The following is a 19,751-nucleotide window of genomic DNA, read 5'->3' as shown; positions in this document are numbered from 1 at the left end:
CTGCCTTCTGTCAGCGCTGTAGCAACTGCCATTTATCTTAAAGATGGGGACTGTCATGGCTGATGTTATCAACTCCGGAAGGACAATACAAATTGAGTTCTCTATTAAAAAAAAAAAAAAAAAAAAATAGATTGTGAATTAAAATGTTACCAAAGGTAATGTAGTCAAGTTTTTCATTACAAACAAAGTACTGCATTTTGATAAATGCTTAACAAATTGAAGGAAGAGCCCACACTGGGGAGGGCTCACATTCATATTCATTTATCAATGTGGGAAACCTCCTGTGCTTGATTCTCAACCCAGGGTGCAGGAATGCAGCTCTACTGCTGACTCCTGGTCAGTCTTATCTGCCTCTGCGTAATCTCTCCGAGGTGTTGGGTTCTCAGGAAAAACACACACACAAGTACATGCAAAAACATACCAAACGTTTGAAGTGTGCGGGCGGACACGCACACACAAAAATCCCATGACTTCAGAGGACACTGCATTAACTCACATTCATTTAACTCAATATTTGCTTTTACTATAACTAACCCAAGCAAATCAAACACGATTTACTCTTTTATTTTGAAGTCCAAGTTGGGCTCATGGGGAAAGTTTGCATGTTGTCCTTGTGAATTTGAGGGTTTTCCGGTCCCAAAAAAATGTGAGAAACTGTTTGGTAGTTCTAAATGTCCTGGAGATGAGATTATGAGTGTGTGTGGTATCTTCAGTAGAATAAACGAGAATTAATCATATGCTCATATGCAGACTTACTTTTTGACATTGACTTGTCCCCATGAGATGGCAACAGAAATATTTCATTTCCCCCACAAATTTCAATACTGAGCCATCTACTCAAATGCAGAAAAAGAAAAGCTGAAACAAAGAGAGGAGACAGATCTGTTGGATGTACGTGACGATTCCAAAGGCCAGCACATACGCATGTATTAAGTTTCCAGGGTATTCGTTCAGGAGGCTCTGCTTAATCTCTGTCACACTCGAGTCGAAGAAGGGTTCTGGTCCAAAAGAAAGAAAAAAAAATAATAAAATGAGGTGAGTTTGCCAGCGAGGTACATAAATGTATCGTCGAGGCTCTGTGCTTTCACATTCAAGTCAACACTTGTTTCAGCTGTCACACTGTATGACTATGGAAAGTACTCGTCCTTGAGTTTTGGAAACACACACAGTCCTGCTATATGGATCATAATAACACTAATGTTTGGATAAGAGAACAGGACAAGTACATCACGTGGGAAAGATGCCCTTTCCCGCTAAAGACGATCACTTCTCACTTTGCCGAGCAATTCCAAGCACAAAGGGGTCACATTAGCCAGCGCTCTGACTCTTGACACCCCCCCCCCCACCCTCCCCTCCTTTTATGTCTTTGCTGCATGACTGCTCTCCCCCCCTGGTTGGGTCTGCCTTGCCTGGCCATGCCAGCTGTGGTTACAACAGACCCCGTTGTCTTCTGCTATATGAAACTGTTATGTAAGAAACAAGAATAGGAGATCGCAATCTTTCAGGCCTCTCCGGTCCAATCATGGAATTTATCGGTGAGGAATGAAGGCGAGATACGGCGAGATGTAGATATGACGGTGAGGGGAAGTGACGATGGAAATCCAGAGTGGCTTTGGTTCTTAGAGGGTGTAATTACTTGGAACAAAATGTAGTGTAAACAAGTGACGGTGAAGATTATGAGGGATTTGAAAAGAAAAAGCAGAACAAAGCCACAACTTTGTGGGCTTGAATGGTTGGTTTGGCCTGTGCATGGTGTGGCTATTACATAACACAAACACACAAGTTATTTAATACATTTAATAGTGCACTTTGATTAACCTGTACAGAAATAATATTAATAAAAAAAGATAAACGTTTGTTTCATTTCTGTAACACAAAGTTTAACATGTACAATAAAATAAAATGGTATGATACAAAACAAACATATCTGAGGTATAAATATTTGCTTTAAATTAACTGTCATTGTCATGGGTTATTATTTGGCAGAGACACAGTTAAAAGTACAAACACTCATGATATGAACAATAGCTTTAGTGAATTAATCACACGACTCATGAACAAAGCACATCCTCAGACTGAAGTGTGAGTGAACGAGTGAATGAATGAATGAATGAAGGGTCAACGATGACGAGGGACCTAAATGCGTAACTTCTTATTTTGAACACTGACAAGTGAAGCGATACAGAGAAAGAAACTTGCCTAAAGATACTTTTCCTTCTTTTAAAACCACACATTCAATCTTCACTCTTATTTACAGTAAAACCTGTAAAATGTCCACCTTTATAAAAGGACCTGTTGTTCTCTCTGTTTTCATCTTTTCTTTAGGACTATCAAGAAGTTTCTGTCTGAGCAGTGATCCAAGTTCTCTGTTTTTGTGTACATCAAAACAACTGTGCAGTCTGTATTTTAGGTTTATTTTTTCAGTATACAAGTAATGTCAGGCCTAAAACAACTTAAAAAAAAAATGTATTTCATGCAGTGCTACGACCAAAATAACCACTAACTTGTGAATTAGTGAGGAAAACCTACTTCTTTCTGAATTATTTCATTCTTTTCTGGTCCATTAAAATTCTTAGTGTTGGGTTTTAGTTTCTCCATGTGGGTGCTTCACAATCTCTGTTGAAGTCACTGAATATTTAGGTTTTGGCACTATGCTCATCACTCTCGTGGAAAATCTTATTCTGCCTGCACATATTCAAGAACAAACACAACTTTTAAATAAAGCTCCTGACGCATTGAGGCGAGATGAACTAAATTCTTCCTGAAGGAATGATGATACAAATATATTTGTGTCAGTAAACAAAGACTCCTCTTTGATTGCTCCTCTCATTTTGGTGAGCCAGCCACCAGCACCCATCTGTCTTTGCCTTGAAAAGCTAAAACCCTGCATGCTATCAGCCACCTGTCATCTAACAATATCCCGCCTATTGCCTCCACTCAGCCTGCTTATGAGCAGCACATTCACATCTTCCTGCACCCACAGACTCAATAGTTAGCCTATACCGCAAAATCGTATACTATTCCTCCTGTACTTTGACGTAACAGAAAAATGGATAGAGGTAACACGAGACTGACATTAACCATTACTGTGTGAAGAGAATATTATATGTACAGATTATTTGGTAACTGGGAACCAGTATGACATTATACACACACACACACACACACACACACACACACACACACACACACACACACACACACACACACACACACACACACACACACACACACACACACACACACACACACACACACACACACACACACACACACACACACACACACACACACACACACACACACACACACACACACCATTTGTTGCTTTGCACACAAGGACAGACAGTTATATATTTGTGCACATGTTAAGTCCCCTTTGCTTCTCAGAAGCTATACCATCTGTTGGATAACGTTAAAACCACACATCCAGTATCAGCATCATGTCTTCTGGCCCAGATAAATGTTTATGTGACATCAGTCATTCAGTCCTCTTGGCAACCCAACATCAGTCTTGTTTCGATTCGACAAAAAAAAAGAAAAAAAAAAGGCCTTCAATCCAGAATTCAGGTTTTGTCATTTAAATCTGAATGAAAAGAGGCTTTAACAACATTGAGCTCGCCGACTATGGTGGAACAAATCAACTTATTCCAGGAATCCAAGCATCACGTTCTCATTTGTCCAAGGTCACGGAGAACGAGTCCCGTATCCGCACCACCTCAGTAGCACACAAGTGTCCGTAAAGTTTATTGTACCACTCTGGGAAACGACCCCTGAATAAGAAGAAAGATGCATTGTGTTAGTGTATCAGCTTACTAAAATGTCTTGTTTTTGCATTTGGTCCTAGAGTTAATCGACTCACCTGCAGTCGATTCGGGAAATATGTGTGAGTCTGGATTTGTTGGCTCCGCAGGGCTCAATAAAGTAGCGTGAAGTCAGGACATTTACTCGGACACCAATCACAGGCACGCCATCATGGTCCACTGATGTGCATATAAGTGCACATGCTCCCTTCGGTAGGTCTGTTATCCATGTCCTGGTAAAAAAAAAAAAAAGAAGTTTAGCTTTAAAACAACAACAAAAGAAAAGATTCAATGAAAAAGAGAGAAGTGAAGATTAGGATAGTTTACCTGAGCACGAGGTGGTCTCTGGTGGGATGTGGAGCCATTGTGTTTCTGACATACTGGTAGATCTCTGTCCTCTCATCGAAGGTCTCCACCACTCGGCTCTCGAGCAGGTCCTCATCCCAGTGTCCCTGCTCCCGCAGCAAGCGAGTCAAAACCTCCTCAGGATTTGCAGGAATCTCCGCAGTCACCTTCCACTGCCGCAGTGGAAACCCGTCATGCACCTTGAGAAAAACAAAACAACAGACCACATGATTACCATTAATCATCTTTTGCATCATTTTGTGTCCATATTTGGTCAAAAAAAAAACGATGGCAGGAAAAAGAGGGAATGACACAAAACAAATGTCCAGGTGCTCAAGGTGAGAATTTGAATTGTTTATAGCGTTATTGTTTCATAATAGAGTGAATGATATGACAATTTGTCTGAGGGCAAGATGTTGAATAACAAAAGGTCATAAATATTTTAATGCTTGAAACCATTTTTTTTTCAAGTGGGCTGGAAAAAGAAAAACAATTGGAAATTCAAGTGTCTTATATGTAAGTGCATAAAGTTTCCCATGGGATATCTAATTCAACCAGACATATATTTATTAAAGCATTCATATGATGTAATTCAGACATAAGTTGATGCGCAACATGATTTCAAAACCACCCACTGGCCATTTAGCGGAGTCAGCTGCTTCACTCTGCTGTGAGATGATAAAGAGGACAAATTCTACGCCTTGTGACTCTCAAACTGGAGAAAAGATAACCTCCAGCTGGCCTCTCGCACACGAGACACAGGAAATGTAGGCCTGGGATAATTTGAAGGCCCTTGTGTGCGTGTGTGTGTGTGTGTGTGTGTGTGTGTGTGTGTGTGTGTGTGTGTGTGTGTGTGTGTGTCAGTCTGATGTCATTCTGGGACAGAGTCCAGTTCTCGGGTGGGAACGAGAAGCCAAGGGCCCGGCCACTTTCACATGGACGTGTTTCTATACAGGAAACCCTAACTGCTGGTTTTCCACTGGATATTTAGAGAAACAGCAGAGAGGAGAGGCGAACATGAAGAGAAGACAGGAAACAGAGACGGTGTGTGCACTTCATGAGTAAGTTCTTGTTTACACTTTCGGGACAGACTGACAAATGATTTGTCATTTTCTCTTTCAACATTTAACCTTTCTTTTGTATTTAATGCATCACTTTCACCGTGGCGTACATGTCTTAAGTTTTCCGTTCTTCACCAAACACTCCAGAGAAATTGAACAGCTTACCTTCCTGCAAGCGAGTTCGGCGTGCTCGGGCGTGGAGCAGCTGTCATAACCTTTGAACTTGTCTTTGGCCTCTTTGAGGAGAGTGTCCAGGCTGTCCTGGAGATAGGTTTTGTAGCCGCCTTGGCCGGCGTCCTCCCCTGCAAACTCCTCCAGGCGCTGCGGCAGCAGAGCCTGCTCCACGTAGGAGTTCCTGCAACGATTCATTTCTTCTGGGATCTGTGAGAAAAGAGGAGGAGGGTCAGAACCTTCAATCATGGAGTGGATGAAGAAAACACGCCTGGGATATGTTTACCACATCACTGCAGCAATGCTGAAGCATTCAGAGATGGGAAAGCCAAGCAAGTTACAAATCCTATTTGTTGTTCAGATTCATTTTGGGGGAAACAAAACAAGGTTACAAGTGTTACATTGTGTGGAAGAATAATGATTGAAATATTTTGTGTGTATGGATATCTCCATCCGTATTCATTTTAATTAAATTGAGGGATGCACGGAAAACAGATATTAATAGCAACAGCAGCTAGTTGCCCTTATCTTTCATTTTATGGATTTGTGGCAACCATCCCTCAGGTTTAACTGAGCCATAACATTATTAAAGGGTGAAATTGTCATTAGATAAAACAGACGGGTTCAAACAGAAGCTAATCACGTTCATTCATTTCTCAGGATGTCTCCCACAGTAAATACAAACTAAGTTAAAGAAAATAATTTGGGTAATTGAGTTTGGTTCTGTGATGCTACCGTGACAGGAAATGAGGAAGTACTCTGATAATTTAATCAAACTTGATACACTGTATGTGACCTTTTCACTTCTACTGTTGCATGTCAGAGGAAGATGGCACAGGAGCAAAGTGAACCTTCAGATGAAAGTCATCTTAATTAGATTTGCAAAGCTGTATTTTGTGGATTATTTCCTGTTTATCCAGTCAAGTGCTCCCTTTGTGCTCTGCAGCGCACCTCACTGAATGAGATGGACTCATGGATTTATGACTTTCCGGATCTGCACGACGGAAGCGTTCAAAACATGAGGCATGTTGACACATTTACTTTATGTAACCATAACAGTGCTTAAACAAAGAGCGTCATGAATTGGCTCAGTGAGTTATGTAACATGGACTATGCTTGTTTACAGGACCAATGCAAGGACACAAGGTACGTGGGCATGTGTTGACACCTGTGCTGTCATTAAACACACCTTCACTTGCTGAGGCGGCACCCTGCCATGAAAACGTCAGTTTGTCAAAACTGCTTTTAATTTACATTTTGAGGAGTTTTCTCAATAGGTGTCGATGCTGGGTTTTAACTCCTGGATCATGTGTGCCAGGCCATGGGTAGCAGCCAGGTTCTCATTCAGGTCTCTTTGGTCAGGCTTTCCCAATGTTTGTTTCCGGTTCATCACCCTGAGACCAAAAAGGGGGAGGGAAACAGCAATCAGTCACCCATCAAGCAGGCTGGGTGTAAAGAAAAACAGAGCAAGGCAAAGATAAAAAAAAAAAAAAGGAAGTTAGCTGTATACTAATGACCTCAGAAATCTGAGAAGACTATCAGAGATCCAGGTCATTGTATATATCAAAAGGCAACAGCTCTTGCTTGAATGACAAAGGAGTCACATGACAAATGAGTCAGGTTTCAACTTAATGATTTTACGACAAATGAGTCAGGTTTCAACTTAATGATTTTACAGTATATGTAATGGACTTACAGACCTGTCAATGAGAAATTATGAAGCCTTTCAGATGGGAAGGAAAATATTTAAAACTTCAATGTGCACTCGCCTTCCACTGGAAGTTGACCTAACGCTGATTGTGGGAAGCATTAATGAGTTTTCCTTATTCCACCCCTTCCGTGTACACATACACCGCACAAGAATTCAATAAAAACAGGGGACATAATCTATAATGTGTATACGCCTCTAAAGGGAGGGTTACATTCATGTCAAAACAAAACTCGGTGGGTTAATTAGGACAAACTGTTTATGTAACGTTTCTAATTCCTGCGTCTTACTCCTTTCCTCTTCTTTCCAGCGCTTCTCTCTTTCCTTTTTAGCCTGTCCTGATCTACAGTATCCTACTCTTTTGTTTCCTTGGAGTGGCACCTTCCTGTTTTCAAAATGTACAGCAGGATCCCCGTTACATAAGCTGCCGCAACAATAACTGTGTCACTTACAGGCAAACGGATGTGAAGCTGAGCTGATTATAAAGCCACGCAGTCGGACACACACCTGGGCGAGGAGCTCTCCTTCCGGCGCAGCGTGTTGAGGTGGAAGAGGGAGGGGGCCAGGCAAACAGCCAGGTTGGTGGGAGTCATCTGGTTCTCGGACACGCTCGCCGTCACGTCGCTCAGCAGACACAGGAGTGTCCGCAGTGCCTCTCGGTTCTCGTCTGGCAGCAACAGCACGGCAGCACGGGCTGCCTGAAGGCGAAGCTCTTTCGGCATGTCTGGAGAAGAAGATGGAATTTGTCGTGGCTCCTTTTCAAAAATAATACACCACTGTCATGTCACATCATGTCATCTTTTTTTTTTGGCATCTGCTGGATTAATTCAGGAAGGAGGTTGTTTAGGGGCTCCCTTTCCGCTGGCAAGAATGAGCAACCATGGGATCAGAGTTGACCTACGTCTGTTGTTATATAAGCCTATCTGTGTGTCTGCGTGCGTGTGTGTGTATACACTATACAGTGTTTGCTTCATGTTCCATACTTCATGCACAGGCCAAACTTTCCATCCCTTAATATAAATAGTAAGAACAGAGCTTGTTTATAATAACAGCAAGCAGTTAAAGGATGAGTTTCTTGCTCCATGGCAAGATAACTGAAAACATCTCAATCACATGTGTCTCATTGTTTAGCCCCCCCCCCCCCCCCCCCCCCCCCCCCATGGCAACGCATGTTGCAGCTGGGTAAGATCCTTACACTGATAGATCTGGAGAAAGGTCTCAGACAGCTTGCTTGTGAGAAGAGGTTCAGGTAAATCTCTGAAGTACTGCTTCAGCATGTCAGCAACGTCATAAGCTGACTGGCCCTCATAGTTGACGCCTCCACCGTCTGCGCCACTCGCCTCGTTCATCTGACGAAGAGCTTGGATGCGAGATTTTACTCCCGATTTCCTGAAGAGACCCACCTGGACAAAAAAAACCCAAGAAAAAGACAAAGTCATGACCACACATAGAAACCTATTGGATCAGCTTTGAACTGTGATTTCATATTAATATCATAGGCTGTTATGGTTATACAAAAAAATCAAAGTGTACAGTCACATGTCACGGTTACATCACAAAAGTTCCTGTTGACTGAATTAACAACAAAAAAAAGCCCTGCTGTGACACTCAAGGGGGCATTCATGTGCTCACAGCTGCATATTCATTAGTGCCCTTTTAGGGCTCCATGAGGTCACTGTGGGGATGAAAACAAATCAGAATTTTTTTCCAACAACTTTCATTACTTACAAAGTCTCACTTTGAAAAGAAGGCAACAATTCTCTTTTCTATCACCCCTGCCCTGCATAATAATAGCTATTTTCTTCTGATTCTATTTTTCTTCCTTAATGGTGCACAGTGACTTAGGAGCTGCACGTTCTGACTCTCCCAAAGCCTCCTTGCTTCAGTGTATGTGTGATGGGGGATGAGAACAATGTGGAAAGAAATGTATATACGCACACTGACTAAGTGGCTATCTGGCTTTTTCCAATTCCCAGCTCCATATTATGTAACATGTAGTGGAAAGAAAACAAATACTTGACTGATTGGTGAATACTTGACTGATTGCAGATGTCCTATAATTAAAATATTATGCAATTCAAGTGCCTGAATGAAAGGTTTGGGATATTTTTTTTCCCCCCCAGCTGAAGGCACTGGAAAAATTGCTTCAGGCTGAAACACTGTCAGGATATATGGAAACATAATTACAGTGGCAATTATCAGCTCTGATGTGTGAGGAACAAATGTTTGTGTATATTTGTGTTATTACCTGGTCGAGACATTGACTGCGTAAGTACCGCATGGCCTGCTGAATGCCTTGAGGGAGTGGTTGGCCCGTACGCTGGACGATGACTTGTAGTGGCACTCCAAACACATTCCTATCTTTGTAGTCGCGCACCTTGATCCGCTTCATAAACTTTGGCACAGCCCTGCAACACACATGCAGGAACGCGCACACAAAGATAAATCAATGACAACTGTAAACATAATTTTAATGCCACAGTGGTTTCTTTATTGGCAAAAATAATTGTTTGAAACAAATCATACAATACTAACATCTGTAAAAGAGAATATAAAAAACCCCCACTAAAATGAAATATTCACTCAAATTGATTTAAAGCTTTTATGATTATTGCAAAACTCCTCAAAACTAAATCTTATTGTAACAGATCAGCCTGCTTCTCGTCAAAGCCACAAAAACTGAAGAGGGTGCAGAAGCTTGTCTCCAGGTTCACGAGAGGGGTGGATAAATACGGTGAAGGCATAACAGAAGTTGGGTGTAAGCCATCATGTCAAGGGGAGGAACATACTGCTCTTTACATCCACTAACACAGGGTCACTATTTTTACTTTTTGTGAGTGTTGGTGTGTGCGCGTGCGAGTGTGCATGGGTGCTACCGACCAGCAAGTCCATAACCACAAACCCAGGATTGAAACATGCAACCCTGACCATTTCACAAGAATGTGCCCACAGATTTATGGCTGTGTATCTATCTGTGTGAGTGTGAGTGTGTTTAGCAGAGAGACTTGTGTGCGTGACTCAGTACAAGCACGTCTTTGTAGGAGCTGGTGTTCACAAGACTCAGAGCGCTTCTCAGAACCACAGTCAGGGAAAAATGAAAATAGGAGCATATTACGATCCCAGCCGGAATTCTGAATATGTACGGGCCTCCAGCGGCCAACAATCAGACTCTTTCAGTTGAGTACCAACCTGTCATAAGACTGTCATAACGCCTTCTATTCCTGTCCATGAAAGGCCTCGACGAGAAGGAAAACACAAGTAGATGCTGTGTGTGTGTGTGTTTTTCCAACGTAAGTGGTTTTTATATAATGTGAATATAAATGTTAAAAACAAGTGATGGTGTGGTATCGGTCTGATTCTCAGCCATTTTTACATTTTTAAATATGAACTGTGTCAAGAGGCTTTTTTTTTCCTATCACACTTTTCTTGTGTTGCTCTTATTTTAACAGCTTTACTCTCAAACTAGACTCCCCTTGTTCCCATAAAATGAAAAAGCAAAGTAGAAATCGGATTTAGGTTCAGACAGACTGCAACATCTCAAAAGACCCTGTCAAGTACGATGTTGGGTACAGTTGGAAGGAGATCGTTTAGAGGACTGTTGAGGGCAGCTCTTTCCAGCCTGCAGCTCAACACCTTGCGTGTGAACGGCCATGATTGCCCCGTTGAGAAAAAGACAATGTACGCCCCTTCCCAGCAATTATAGGCCTGGGAAAAGAATGTGAAACCCAAGCTCTCTGGACAGCCATCACCACTATACAACAAACTGCAGATGGAGTGGATTGGCAGTGGCGGGTGAATGGATATATCCACGGGCACCACTTACAGAAACAATCTGCTCAGCGCAGAAGCCACTTTGCGTGAAAAGCAAGCTTTAAAGATTGCGTGTGTCAAACAATGACTTTAAGCGAACACCCTTTCCCCTTATGTATGTACTCAGGTTGAACGGGGGAGGCTTACACCAGGAAGATGCAGTTAACTCACCAACTGAAGCCATGTTTGTTTGTCGGAGTGTGTTTCTCCAGCAGAGCAGTGAGCTGCAGCAGGGAGAGCTTTTGGAGCAGATTCATCTGCAGCACCGACTGGCAGCTGATCTGGAGCTGGGCGGACGCCAAGCTGGGCCGATGGGAGTTCTGGAAGCTTGGCCAGCGGAGTTTCTGAGGTCTGGAGTAGATTGAAACACACGAAGAGAGTGCAAATTAAGACTTACGAAAGAAGCGTGACGACTGAACAAAGGCAGTTTAACACTTAGATTCTGTGTCACGCTGTTGTGTGCACAAAACGTAGAGAAAAACACAGGGCCACACACAGTATTTGTAGTTGTATGTACCGAGTGATCAGTTTAGGGATTACAAGGATTTATGTACACCTCAATCAAGAGATTGTCTAGAAGACTTTAAAAACCCTGCGACCACCGAACGTAATTCTGCTGGTGAATTCCTCAAAGCACAGAGACAGTCGCCATGGGGACAAGCAGCATTCCAGAGAATACAGCATCATTACGTAAGGAGAGAAGTCTTAGTGTGTCCCCCGGTTTATCCTCTGCAGCCACTTTCTATGGAAAACCTCCCCATTTGTTGATACCTTAATGTGTGTTTTATCATTGTAAACTCTTTCATGCACGTCATGTATTTACAGAGCAACACTAAGAGCATGAGCTCATCTTTAACATCAGGTTCAATTGTAACTTTCCATCAGCTCTAAGGAATATGAAAACAGTTTTATGGAAGGTAAAACTGCATTATGCAGAGTTGCTGACAGCTTTCCCAGTATATAACTCAGAGAAACAATGTTTTAACATATGGAAGCACAAATCTAACATAATATAAACATGTCATAACAGGTGAATTAATAAACACTTTTTGTGTTTATTTCAGTGAAGTGATCCTTAAATGGTCAGTTTGGTCCTACCACTACATAATAAATGAAGAGTTTATTTTCCTCACTGACCTGCTGGTTCGAGTTAGGGATGCTCCAACACCAGAGTCTCTCCTTTCTCTCATCCCTTCCTCTCCCTCACCCAGGGGGTTTCCTGTGCTGTCTTGGTCACTTCCATTCTCGGTCTCCTCCAGTCGATTTTGCAGAGGGGAGGACGGGCATGGGGAAGCTGAGTCCAGCGCAGAATCAGAATCACCTTCCTCCTCTTCGTCTTCCTCATCCTCCTCCTCTTCACCGGCCACAGCCTCAGTCCAGGCATTAACAAAACGCTGGAGGCCGCTGACATGTTGAAGCACTTCCTCTAATTTGCGCTCGTCCCCCTCTTCCTCCTCACCCTCCTCCCTCTCAGTGTTGGGGACGTTGTCATAAAAGCTCAGTCGGCTGTCGACCGAGCCTGAGGAGCCACGGCGATGGCGTCTGCTCTGCCGCCCCCTGAGGATCACTGAGTTTCCATTATCGTTCCCATTGTTGTTGCGTGAACTCCCGTCCTGCAGGGCTTTGGGGAAGGTTCCAGGCTTGTGACCCTCTGGCAAATAGAAGAAGATCATGCCGTCATCGTCGGCCTCCTCGTCTTCTTCTGCTTGTCTGTTACCTTCCTGAGCACTGCAGTTGTTCCTGCGGTTTTGCTCGTCGATTGTGATTCCATTACTCGATTTGCAGGGAATGGGCGGGGCTGATTTGGGTTCAGATGTCGGTTGTTGTTCGGAAGCTTGCTGGAGAATGCTGAAGGGATCAAAACCCTCCAGATACATTCCTCCTCTCTTACTTGAGCCTGCTGCTGTGCTGTGGCTGCGAGCCCGGGTCACTGGACTCGGTGTGCTCACTGCACTCCCACTGCTGGCTTCGGACTGGCTGCTCCCGCTGCTCCCAGTGCTTCCATTACTCGTCTGAGTGGAGTAGGATACGGAGTGATTGCGGTTGAGCGTCATAGTCTGAGTGGGATTGCAGTGGTGATTGAGGTTCTGATTGAGGTTGATGCTGGAGATGTCCACACAGTTGAGACTCCGCAGCTTGTCATCATCCAGACCCTCCTTGATGACAGGCCCACTAATCTCTATTTTCCCTGCACCCGTGCTTCCCTTCTTCTTTCTCTTGGAGGCGGACCCGCTTCGAAGCCGTAGACTCTCCATCCTCTTGAGGAAACTTTTAGCTCTTGAACGTGTACTTTTGCCACTGCCACCTCCTCGGTCCAGACTTCCCCCAAGTCCAACCATCCCAGTTTTCATGTCAAATGTGAACTGTCTGAATGTCTCCAGTGGAGACGGAGGCAACCCATCAGACAAAGAGTCCTCATTAGCACACCCTGATCCACCTGTGCCCGATGATGAGCACATGCTCGCTACTGAGCTCGCCCGGGTGGCACCAGCGGGAGCAGCTTCATTTACCACCCTGGCACCGTGGATCTTCTCCTCTCCTCTCCCAACGCTCCCGCTGCTATGAATGGAGCTCACTTCAGGCTGTTCACTGAGGTCGGTCAGCACACTTTCTGAACTGTTGCCCTCCCGTAGGGCAAGTTTGCCCTTCTGGGATACTTGGTCCTTGGAAAAAGAGGCCTGGTCGGCATCTGTTGGCAACGAGGAGAAAACCTCAAGCTCCTCCATGCGAGACCAGCGCTTGCTGTCCCTCTGGAAGGTCCAGCGGCCGCTGATAGCACAAGGCTCGTCCTCATCTGAGTCCTCACTCTGAAAAGGAGTGAAGAAGGGAAAGAGAAGGAAAAAAAGAGGGAGGGAGAGTTAAAGTGAGAGGACATTATGGATTATTGCATTTTTTAAACTTTTTTTCCCCCAACATTCTTCATCTTGGTCCAGGAAACTTTCAAGAATTACGAAACCTATTTTAGGATTTGTTGTCATTTTAAACTAGAGAGGAGAATTATTTACAATAGATAGCAAATGTTATCATAACATAAAAGGCTTTAAATGACTGATGACAGATTATACTTAAAAGACATTACATTACACAACATTTTGGCATAATATCAATTTCAAACAATGGTTTCAGTTGGACATATGACATAATCCTATACAAGATTTAATAGTCAGCAGTAAGGTCTCACTCGCTTCCTGACTGCTTAGACAATGCATACATTCAAGTCAAGGTTGTTGTTGTTTGTCTAATTTAAAGCCTATACACCTTACCAGACCATATGCACCTCCCCCACTTTAGTTAATCTATCTCAAACCCTGACGGGAGTTCAGGAAATTCCACCGTGACCCCCATAGCTCACAATGCAGCCAGCCAGACTGGGGTCACCGCCCTACACCCCCACCACACAGTCGTTATCTCCTTGGTCCGTAAACACTCTCATTCAATGAGAGATTGCATCACTGATAGGCTGCTACTGTCAGTTTTTAGTTGTCACACATGATCGATATATCCACTGTCCTCCAATCACTGTGGACGTCTTTATGAAGCCAGAAGCGTAGACTACAGTTTAAACACTTTCTTCTCCTCACTTTCAAGAGCCTTTCCTACTGTGTAATCTAACCTCATAAAACTCTCTCCCATGGGTGCCAAAAAAGCATACTTTATAAGGTTGCCGAAAATGAAGCACGCTGAATAAAAAGGGTAAAATTAATATAAAGTGCATGGTGGACTTCTGTTTATTTCTCTGGTCATGCTGAATGAAATTAGAGATAGTGCTTACATGCTTTTTGTCATGCATAGATGGCAAAGTCAGGTCCGGGCACATTCTGGAGAGACCTTAACCTTAACATCTAACCAGAGAAATGACTGCAGTAGTTGGCACTGTGAATGTCATGTCGAGGAGCATACAGAATAAAAACTATTTAATATTACAAGAGTGAGTCAACCACAGGGACATGAGAGACATGGAGATGGAAATTTAAGAGAGGGAATGCGAAGACATGAGGAGATCAATGCATTCCTGAGCTGTCTGGGTGGGGGGTGGTAGTCGTCCCCCAAGAGTAGAAGAGTCAAAGAGGCAAATAACCTCTCTGACTCCTCTAGTCTTCTCTGTTGACTCCTGAAATGAAAGGTGACACAGAAAGGGTCATCCTAATGAATACCACCACACATGGAACAAGGATGTTACTATGTAGCCCCCAAAGGCATGGGTATTAGGGAATCAAGGTTGATTTATATAATGTGGACCAATTCTGGCTCAGACACAGCAGTGCTAGTCAGTCAGGACTTTCTAGTTTACTTAACATAGTTTCAAAGTGAGATTCTTAAAAGAATTATCCAATTTTCTTCATTTAAGGAAAAAAACACCTTCCAAGAAGGTTTCGATGCACAATGATCATAAACAAGATCGTAGTTATGTGCGTTTTTCTGAGAGAGTCACAAAGGCCATATACAATAAACCTTGACTCTCTTCATGGTGACCTCGAACTATGAGGAAGCATCTACGCAAGTATAAAGATGAGTGTGTCTTGACTGAGGAGAGCCCCTAGTGAATTCAACCCCTTCATTTAGACATTAAAGCTGCCCTGCCCTCCCTTCCCTGAGGGTCCTCACACACTACTTGATATAGGAATAAACTCGACAGGTGCCTTCTCATTAAACGAGATGAGAGAAAACACAGCTTCGCCCTGTGGCCACCGGTGAACTGACAGTTGGGTTGAGGAAATGCAATTGTGGGTGAGGAACTGTGCAAAGAAGCTTTGTTTATAAGGAGGATAATTCAGGTGTGTTTGCGCTTACTCTTTTTCTCAGCGGTGAAATCTCCAGTCTCATTAGAGCACACTTGTTGAGCGTGTTCAGTCTCCTGCAGACACAAATATAAATAAAATGGTTACAATTAAAATAAACAGGCTTCTCTTAAGCTCATGTTTGCCAAAAAAGAAATACCTTCTTATAATGACCAGAATGTGTACTGGAAAGATACACTTTAAGACACAAAAATGGGATGCACCCAACCTGGCTAATGAGCTGCTGAAGGATAATCCCTACATGAGCGGGAAGAAAATGTGAAGGAGACAGTAGAGGAGAGAGGAAAGAGAATTAAATCTGCTGGAGTAGTGACTAAAACACTGGGAGGTGACAGAAAGCTTATCCCCTCAGCCACCTGGAGAATTGGAGAAGGTGGTGGTGGTGGGGTCCAGCCTCTGGAGAGCTTTAAGAGGATATCGTGTAACAATGGAGAGATGGAGCAATGGGAAGTGAAAGATAGTTGGGGGCAGTGGGGAAGGGGAAGAAGGCTGCCAAAAGCAGACACCGAGCTGATAGCTTCCAGATGTATGGAGAACACCTGCTGTAGTTTATTACTAAGCCTGAATTTGATGAAGAGGCAGAGTCCATTAAAGACGCGTTATCCTACTTGTCATATGCGAATTAACACTGCACTCCACCAACAATTTTGCAAACTCACTGTTCCCCACAACACAAGGAAAGTTAATCTCGGTTAATGAAAACAAAGCTTTGAAACAATTTGGCTTTCATTTACGAAGGCTGCCAATCAAGTTGAATAAAGCAGGAATAAATGCACCATTCAAAGAGCATTGCGTGACTTTAGTCTTCAGTCGTGAAAGTTCAGCATGAGATACGTGATAGAAGGACACAAGAGTCTCTAATGACCACAGCAAACACTATCAGCCTCACAGAAAGAGGAAAATAAAGATGAAGGCAGATGCAGAGAGGTACAATGCATGTCTCCAAGGTGCTTATCTCATCTAAAACTTCTTAAAGCATGCCCTTCTTTGAAGTCATGCCCACATGGATTCATTTAAAAAAAAACAAAAAAAACAAAAAAAACAAGCGATAGTACAGACAAGAAGAATGCCGGATAGCATCAAATGAAAGACTGAAGGTTGAGAATGACTTGTTATCCCACCTGCAGAGAGCCTCAATGGCATCCCGATCGAGGAAATCATGATCTTTTGTGACTGAAGAAATGTCGATGGGAAACTGTGCATCTAAAGAGAGCGAAAGAGAGAGAAACAGAGTTAGTATGGACATCTCCCTGCTCAGATAAAACTCTAGATACCAACCCGAGCCCCAAACACACACATCCACTCAAACACTTCTCCCCCCATACAGCTGCGATGAAAAGCTAAAAGAGGAAGTAGCGTCTTAGCCGACCAAACAAACACAGCTGCAGCTTTCAGAGCTGACAGGCAGGGGGGATGTAGAGCACAGAGGGCGAAAACAGGGGATTGATTGAAGAATGACAATAGGTACTCCACTGCTGCTCGGAGGTCCTGCTTCCTTCTCTGCTTCTTGTTCATTCTTTCTGGCCTCCCTCAACAACAGGATCACTCATTCGCCCACTCATTGCACTGGTAAGGACACATGGTTATTGGGCCTTTAAACATAATGCCCATTTATATGCCTCACTCTGGCAGGAATGTCAGTCACTGAAGGATGGAGCGACGCTAAGATGTTTTATTCTGGAATGTGTGACCAAGCCCGGAGAGGAGTCTTGCGTCTTACTCCTCAGGGCTGATGATGATAAGAAAATGCTATTCATGCAAAGGTAGCACCTTTAACCTACAGTACTGCATGTCTATCAGTCTAGTAATCTTTAGTGGGGCAATAGTCCTGATAGCGAAGACAATAGAGATGCTCCAGTTATGGATAAATGGGAGGGGGGAAAAAGCGTCATGCATCAGAGCAGCATCTCGTGTTGTAGAGATGCTTGCGCACACAACGGTCAGTGCTCTAAAATCGGCACATCGATTGAGTGTGGTTTGCGCTTTTGTGTTGCTGTTCATCTCTGGATAAAAGATCTCATCACCTGTGCAGAAACACAATGGTTCTTCCATTTCTATAGGAAACCTTTCACAGTTAAGTGGAAACAAGCAAAAAACCTGTTGACAATGGCAGCTTGGTCCTGCTGTCATCGTGCTGTAATTACATAAAGGCAACTGGTATGCCCACGACATGCCGCAGTTAAGAGTAGCTGCGTGGAGTGTGAAGAATGCGTCATGTATTCTGGTGCGTGTGTGTATTTAAAACTCAAGAGTCACACAAAGCATTCTCTCTGCTTAAACATTTGTCACTTTGTGTGCCCCTTCAGAGTGAAAACAGTGGTTTGAATTCATCAATAAGTTAGACTTGGTCTCACAAAGACATTCATTACATAATTACTGTTTTAGGAGGATGTATGAGGTGTGTATGGCAAATGGAAAAATGCAAAGAGAAAAAAAAAAAACCCACATCTGCTTACTTGTCAGGAATGTTTTGCAGTGTGTGGTGTGTATGCATGCACAGGCACAAGTGTGCATGTTGGTGCTTTGTGTGCCTGACAAAATAACAGAGTGAGGGAATGAATACAGTACAGTTTATTCACACAGAGTCTCACTAACACCAAGAGACAAGTTCTGGATTCATCTGCTTTACATTTGTTTGATCATATGAACTAATTCCTGACCTCAATTTGTTTTCATGTCAGAAGACCAACTGTGGTATGAACAACTTAAAACTTGGATTAAAAAATAAAAACAAAACAAAACACAATGTAATTTGTTCAGTACGTTTTCACAAACAAATCTCATGTAACTTTTTTTTTTTGAATGATGAAATGGAGTTTTCCTTTACCTTCGTATAGCTGGGCATACTGTGGGAACCCCGCAGCCCGGAGCCAGGTACAAGCCTCTTTGGCTTCAATCTCTACAAAAGGAGAAAGTTAAGAACAACACAAACAATGGTTAGAGATTGTGGAAGACTCTTCAAATCAGTAAAATGTAAAAACAATTTGAGTAAACGAGGTACAGCAACGGTTTGTCATACCATCCCCGTGAAGAGAAATAAAAGGGGGATTGAAACATAATTTAAGCCAAAATGTCTTTTAGGACAGAAACTCCTGGAACTTAAAACTCCTCCGCTGCTCCCTGCTTATCAAATGTGAACTCCTTGACTTTATGAGCCGTCTCGCAGTTACTCTACTTTCAAATGCTTCAAAAGCTAGAGCTCAAAGCATCATTTGTGCAAATCACAGTAAATCACTCCATGTGTATACCACCACAACTCCTCAGTCAAGTGGTGCATCATTCTTTGTTGGTCACATCCCCATCCAACATGTCACCAACACGGTCCACCACAATAAGTCACTTTTAAAAGGAGGTGTGACATTTGGACTAGTAATGCTAAGTGCTATGGCTTAAGTTAAGGTTCAACATTGTGTCAGCGGAGTCACGGGGCAGTCTCCCAATTATCTGCGAAAGGCTTTTAGATGACATATGCCAAATGGTTGCCCACTCCCTGTTTCCCCCTGCAGCCGGTTGTTTGAAGAGAGGAGACAGAAACACGTCTCAAGGCCTCAAAAGAGCTGACTTTACAATGTCCTCTGTAGTGGAATGACAGCGAGTACAAATGTAGCACAACCTTGAGAAACACTTGTAAACACAACCAGCGGGACAAAGGCAGGAAGACACACTGGTAGACTGGATGAAAGTGACAATACAATGACTGCGAACAGAAATGTGAAATTCAAAAATTGTGGGTGACATCTTAAATCACGAGTAGGCGGGCGGAACTTTCTATTTCAAGCCAACGTTATGATTTCTACTTTTTAATCATATGATTTCATGTTAAATGCGGAGGCCAAATTGCGCATTACATGCAAACCACTAGAGAAGAGATGACACGTTTCATATATTTCTTTTTTGTCTCCAAATCATAGATAAGCAGCCTCACCTCATTGCAAAGCTAAATTACCCAAACAGTTATTGTCTGCAAGCTCAGAACCATGAAAAGAGATCAGCCTTCATCCAAAAAGAGTCTTAATCTTTGAGGATAATAGAGAGATACGTTTTTAGTCAATTA

General features: G+C 43.0%; 1 protein-coding gene across 1 annotated transcript in view; it reads right to left on the bottom strand.

Moving 5' to 3' along the window:
* Positions 1-1,789: 1,789 nt before the first annotated feature.
* dlc1 (DLC1 Rho GTPase activating protein) overlaps positions 1,790-19,751 on the bottom strand; it is an 80,215-nt gene continuing 62,253 nt past the window's right edge. Inside the window, exons 6-18 of the mRNA XM_080519949.1 lie at positions 18,525-18,596; positions 16,819-16,900; positions 15,690-15,753; positions 12,036-13,705; positions 11,070-11,249; positions 9,337-9,496; positions 8,284-8,491; positions 7,596-7,812; positions 6,660-6,774; positions 5,375-5,590; positions 4,131-4,348; positions 3,863-4,036; positions 1,790-3,773 (exon numbers count right to left, since the gene is read on the bottom strand). Coding sequence (XP_080376075.1) covers positions 3,674-3,773; positions 3,863-4,036; positions 4,131-4,348; positions 5,375-5,590; positions 6,660-6,774; positions 7,596-7,812; positions 8,284-8,491; positions 9,337-9,496; positions 11,070-11,249; positions 12,036-13,705; positions 15,690-15,753; positions 16,819-16,900; positions 18,525-18,596 — 3,476 coding nt within the window. The 3' untranslated portion in view covers positions 1,790-3,673. The remainder of the gene's footprint in view (positions 3,774-3,862; positions 4,037-4,130; positions 4,349-5,374; positions 5,591-6,659; positions 6,775-7,595; positions 7,813-8,283; positions 8,492-9,336; positions 9,497-11,069; positions 11,250-12,035; positions 13,706-15,689; positions 15,754-16,818; positions 16,901-18,524; positions 18,597-19,751) is intronic.

This window comes from Blennius ocellaris (genome assembly GCF_963422515.1).
Source record: "Blennius ocellaris genome assembly, chromosome: 3".
Taxonomy (NCBI): Eukaryota; Metazoa; Chordata; class Actinopteri; order Blenniiformes; family Blenniidae; genus Blennius; species Blennius ocellaris.
This window is presented reverse-complemented; position numbering and strand designations above follow the sequence as displayed.